Source organism: Sphaeroforma arctica, assembly GCF_001186125.1.
Source record: "Sphaeroforma arctica JP610 unplaced genomic scaffold supercont1.710, whole genome shotgun sequence".
NCBI lineage: Eukaryota > Ichthyosporea > Ichthyophonida > Sphaeroforma > Sphaeroforma arctica.
In genome coordinates this window covers 18,543-24,301 of record NW_014039848.1, presented here as the reverse complement: position 1 = coordinate 24,301, position 5,759 = coordinate 18,543, and the positions used below count along the sequence as shown (strand labels likewise).

Below are 5,759 nucleotides of genomic sequence, written 5' to 3'. Positions count from 1 at the left end.
CCTTTCGTCGACGATAGAGCTACGTCTCGTTTGGGTCCACGTGCCTTAACCCACAACTGAATATTAGACACCGTACTTCAAAACACCATTCATGTTTTCTCCGAAACGTTGCTAAGGTTTACTACGGTCGAGTACCTTTTCATAATTACACAACAATCAGCCAAGAGAGACTCGAAGCCATCAAATCGATGCCCCCGCCCAAAGACAGACATGAGGTCGAACTATTTTGCGAAATCCTCAACAAACCCATAAATGCCACATCTCTCCTCATGATGGCCCCTTTTACAAATCCAACAACAGCCAAAAATCGCATGTTGCGTTGCACAGCAGCTCGTCATGCCATATACCAGCTTATTAGGGGGGTCATTCGGGGTACTTTTTATTTGATCAACCCAGAGCCTTCTCACCATCTCTACCTGTATGTAAACACTTACCCTATTGTTTGCCAAGGAAGGATGAAGTTCCAGCTGCTTTTCTCAAAGGTTAGATTCTATCATTCAGTGTCAAACATGCACAGAAGGCAGATACTGCTCTCCAGACGTATATTGAATACCCAGAGGGTCGCAAACGATCATTCCTTCCCTTTAGCTTCCCCTCGCGAAACCCTTCTTGGAAGCCAGATCATAATAGTGACAGGATCTTTCGTCTAGTTGAAAAGCTCTATGGGGACTTGGTTAGCTGGCGATATATCCCAGACGACTGGAATTTTGTCGCCGATATGCTTTCAAGAGGAATTACTGGGATATACTCAATCTTTTACTTCACTGTTAAACATATGTCGTGAGCTACCCCGCTTTATTCTCTTGAACGACTTATTATTGCGGCGCTCAACCTAACTCTTCGGCTTGCAGTGATGAACCCATGTTTCATCCTGCTTGTTTAAAGTACTTGTTGAGGATTATGCGAGCCGTCGCCGTCATCATTTCAAAAGTTATTGTACACAGTCGAACAGTACCATGGGTAAAATATGTTTTGGCTAATCCACCATGAATTCAAGCAAGCAGGTCATTGCACAGCCATTACGATCCTACCCGATTGAACCGATTCTTCTACTTTGCGTCGATTCTTTGAGCTCCTGGTGAGACCACCTATCGTATTAGTTCATGCGCCTGATTCTGTCTTAGTGGATGATGTAGCTCCACTCGGCCGACCCCCGCGGGATTTTACTCTTACTGGACTGATCTTCAGTCGTAGGCGTACTACTCACGTGTCTATCCCCTTGTCTTTCTGGTAAAGACTCAAGACCACAGGGGCACCATCAGGTGTTCTTACCCCTGTCATCCGCCATATCCCTCTTCCCAATATAAAATTACCTAAATGCCGTCCATCATAGGGAAACTTTGATGAAGGAATGGCTACCTCCCTGGGTGATGCCTTACGGCACTCGTTTCAAATGAACCGCCAGCGAAAATGGCCCAAAATATAACCTTTGCACCAAGTGTACAACCATTCGCCTGCCAGTACTCCTCGGTCTTTACTACTACTATACAGAGTGTACTTGCAAGGAGATACGACTCTAATGCCCTACTTGATCGCTCTGAGTTTAAAGATAAAATATGGAGAACGGATAAAGGAATGAAGTATGTATGCATTATCGTACACGTTCTATAGACGGTACGATTACTGAAATAATCTCATACGCTTTTGACAATCATGACTATTTAAAAGCCTTTAATAGAAGATGGTGTAAAGGCCTACATAGGTCACAAGCTGAAAAAGATGCCATATTCCCACCATCCGGAGGCGTCGAAGTTTAAGAAAATCCCGCCAGCAGCATTTATTCTAAGCTTTACAGTGCAACCTTCATATATTCTATAGACATTGAAGTACAAGAAGCGTCCAGTCGACCACCACGAACCTACTTGACCTAACCCAAAATGCACAGGGTAACCAAAAATGCTTTAGAGCTCCCTGCCTGCTAAAATAGGCTGTGTTTCACACTACTTATAAAGTTTTGACCCACTATTCTTTTCTCACTTTTCTGGTTCAAATTTGACTTGAGTGAGCAACTAGCCTCTCATGTCCCTCAAAGCTAGGTGGGGGTCGTGTAATAGCCGAGCCTCCAGATCAGATTCAAAGTATAGAACTCTACTCTCAAGAAGTATTTAACCTAAGTATACCGAATGGTTTTGACAGTATTATAAATACCTTTCCCATTTTACAAATCAGACATTTGGACCAGGCCCATTATAGGACGTTGATTCTCCAAAAGATTTATATCTGAATGCTTTAGTTGAAAGATGGCTCAACTGACAATATGTTTGTAGGGAATATCAACGGTGCCAAGTTTATCTCCGAGCAGTCAACCAGATTGCCAGTCTAATGTGGGCGAGCCTTAATTCCTGATGCGTGGCTAGCCGTTGGTTAATACCTTTTTTCTTTCTTTTTCTTCCTTTTCAATAGATATATGATTTTCTTTGGTTAATATCTTCGCAAGACGAAAGCTATTGATCACAGTAACAAAAATTGTTCACTATGCATAAACCATGGTTGAATAGCGGAGGCTCAACAAGGTTTATCTGGAAGCAACCAAGGAGAGACTCTAAAACTCAGAGAAGGACGAAGAATTAATACATATGAAAATTAATCGGGAGTACGGGATCATCAATGGGAAATCTATAATGGCACAGGACATCCCAATATCGGAGGAGTACAACTTTAGACACATAAGGCCAACGATTACGATCGAAGACACGATCAGTTGAAGGCGTGACGACGCTGCCTTTGGCCTAACGCGTCTTGGGTCAGGCGTAGTCCTTGCGGTATCCTAATATATACAACGGTTCATTTTCCGATTAAGTATGCATTTTAGGCGAGTCAAATTGTGAGACATGCACATTCCTTATTGGCTGTCAGTGTCAGACAAATTCGGATAGTCTTCTTCTGACTACCTTGGCGTCACTCTATTCGAAATCCACTCCTTCGACAGCATTGTATCCAGCTACGGTCAGTTGTCTTTTAAAACGCTCGATTTTACCGGTAGAATACATTTTTTTTTGGGAGTAAAGGCCCACTTAGAATTATAATCGCGCCTTTTGCAGGTTTGGAGTCTACAAGAGTAAAAGTGCCCCGGTACACTAGGTCCCGGACATCTTTGGTCGCTGCATCCATCCACTCCTTTTTATTGGAAAAATTCTCAATTTCACTGAAGGTCTTGGGAATTGGAATCTACGCCGGCTTTGGTTGTTGTTGGGTAGTTGAAAACGCGGTTGTTGAGTTCCAGTTTCATCGAGAGCTACCATTGTTACTGCACATCCAGTCTGGGTTATCGGTAATTTGTAAATTCGTAACCTCTCTCGAAGATCGGCGGTTTAGGGGTTGGTTTAGGATTTCCGGCGTCACTCAATTGCCCTGAGTGAGTTGCAATTTCAATAGCCCCGTCAGCTAGGTGTACATTTGTGAAGTGACGTTTTTCGTTTGATATCAAATCCAAATCGTTATTAAAGTAGACTGAGGCTCCACTGTTCAGAGTCCCACAAGGTTCAGCTGTTGTCGCATTATCGGCGGTATATGCTTATTGATTGAAAATCTACTCAAGCCTATAGCTTTGATAGAATGACAGGCGAAGAAATGACATCTTCATAAAATTTATCAATAAAGGCTTCATCTTCGGAGTTGCTGTCGTAAATAAGTTCGGATAGGTCATCATCGTCATCCTCACTAGAGCTGTCGGATAGAAGTCCCGGCGGTCCATCGTCTTTGTCAGAACTACAAATAGGATTATTTAGAATAAAACACGACAGTTCTCCCTCATTCGACCCGGTACTTGGCTTTATCACAAATCCGGGGCAATTTTCGGGGGGTTGCCATGATAGCATGTTGGATTCGTCATAGTCGACAACTGCTGAGAATGTACTAACGCCTTCATCGTCACTACTTGAAGCCTGATCACCACTCTTGCCCAAATTGAACGCTACTTTAGGGGTTTCAGTAGTATCCTCTTACGTCAGATGCTTTTCTGTAAAACTCGTTACGTTTATCCTTGTGGTAGTGGGGTTCTCTCGGCAGATAGCCGGAACATCGTGAGTAGGGTGAAGACTTCGGTGTCGAATAGTCTTTGCGGTATTATCAGACTCATCAGCTCTATCACGGTTATGTCGTTCGTCAAAATCTTTTCCACAATTGTCGGAGTATCGGTTTTCATATGGTTTACGATATTCCTTGCGGTCAGAGTAATTGCTGAAATTCTGGTTTGGGCTGGGTCTGCGATGTTTGGATCGGCAATCGCGAGCAAATTACCAGGCTTATTGCAATTGAAGCACTGTCGCTCTGTTTTAGCTAAAAGTGCCCTTTCTCCTCCTCGAGATTCGGTGTTAGTGGTTGACGTTTGGATTTCTTCCATTTCGAATTTTCCAAGGTACTCACAGAGCTCCTCGTAGCTCATAATATAAGTGTCGACTGTTTTAAGGTGAGCTCTGGCTGCATTTAAACGTTCATTGAGACCCTCCTTCAAGACTGTCTTCAAGTCAATCTCAGGTGGTGGGGCCTCGCGTTTCTCGAATTCCATTTTCTTCAAATTAATATCCCCGATAAAAACTTCCAAAGTTTTGTTATTCTTCTGCGTTTTTGCCCAAAGCTCTTTTTTCAAACGTCCGATTCCTCCTTGGGTGTTGACCTTGAATTTGGGTTTCAGAGCCTTGAAAAACGTGTAGGGTTCTTTCATGATATAAAAAAACTCCTGTTGAAGTCGTCGAGAGATGGTATGATAAATTGACTTAGACGCAGCTCCAAGATCCTCTTGAGTAAACGTTTCGCGTTGAGTTTCAAAGTTATCATCGGGCTTTGTAGCGACTTCGATCTGTTGCAGGATGTCCAATTGAGCTTTCCATTGGCCCCACTGGACCGGCTTATCCAATATTAGGAATTTAACCTTTGGTTTCAAATCAAAGCTTGCCATGTTTCAAAGTGGAGATAAAACAGACCTGATAAGTTATTGTTCTCAGATATAAGAGTTGCTTAAAGTGTTTGAGGTTTAAGTCAACAGCCATGATTTATTTGGTTCGAGTCCTTGCTTTTATATACATTGGACTCCTGACCCTTGAGCCGTTAAAAAACACCTTGAAAGGTGAAAAGGTTCTCACTTAATATATGACCCAATCCAAAGGCAGCGTCGTCACGCCTTCAACTGATCGAGTCTTTTATCGCAATCTTTGGCCTTATGTGTCTTAAGCTGTACTCCTCCGATATTGGGATGTCCTGTGCCCATTCTAAATTTCCCATATTGATGATCCCGCACTCCCGTCAATTCGGTTTAGAGATCAATTTCCATCTGTATCAATTACGTGTCCTTCTCTGAGTTTTAGAGTCTCTCCTTGATTGTTTCCAGGATAAACTTTGTTGAGCCTCCGCTGTTCAACCGTGGAATATGTTTAGAAAACAATCCTTGTTTACTGTGATCAATAAAAACAAAAATAACAGTAGTTTAGCTATTGCCAATCAGTTTGTGTTAATTCCCTGCGCATTGAAGTATATGTATCTGTTTATTGGATTGTTTTCTATTCTTTTGCCTATAGCTTCGTTCCCATTGATCGATTTTTATTTAAGTTTGATGTCGCATTCTATACGGTTGCTTGTCAATCGTTTTTAGATATCTTTGAGTTCATCTTTCTTTGGAAATTGTACTTACGATAAGATTGCATGTTATGACTAACTCGCCTTCCAAAATCTTTCGGTATGCCACTATAATTTTAAATACTATTAGAAAACTTATGCTTGAAGATAAATTTGATGATTGAGATCTACCACGACAGGAATTTCCA

General features: G+C 42.1%; 1 protein-coding gene across 1 annotated transcript; it reads right to left on the bottom strand.

Moving 5' to 3' along the window:
• Window positions 1-3,976: 3,976 nt before the first annotated feature.
• SARC_08173 (hypothetical protein) lies at window positions 3,977-4,897 on the bottom strand (the record flags this gene model as incomplete). The annotated part of the gene is made up of 1 exon (XM_014297858.1): window positions 3,977-4,897. The coding sequence occupies one exon, from the start codon at window positions 4,895-4,897 to the stop codon at window positions 3,977-3,979; it is 921 nt and encodes a 306-aa protein (XP_014153333.1).
• Window positions 4,898-5,759: the final 862 nt, after the last annotated feature.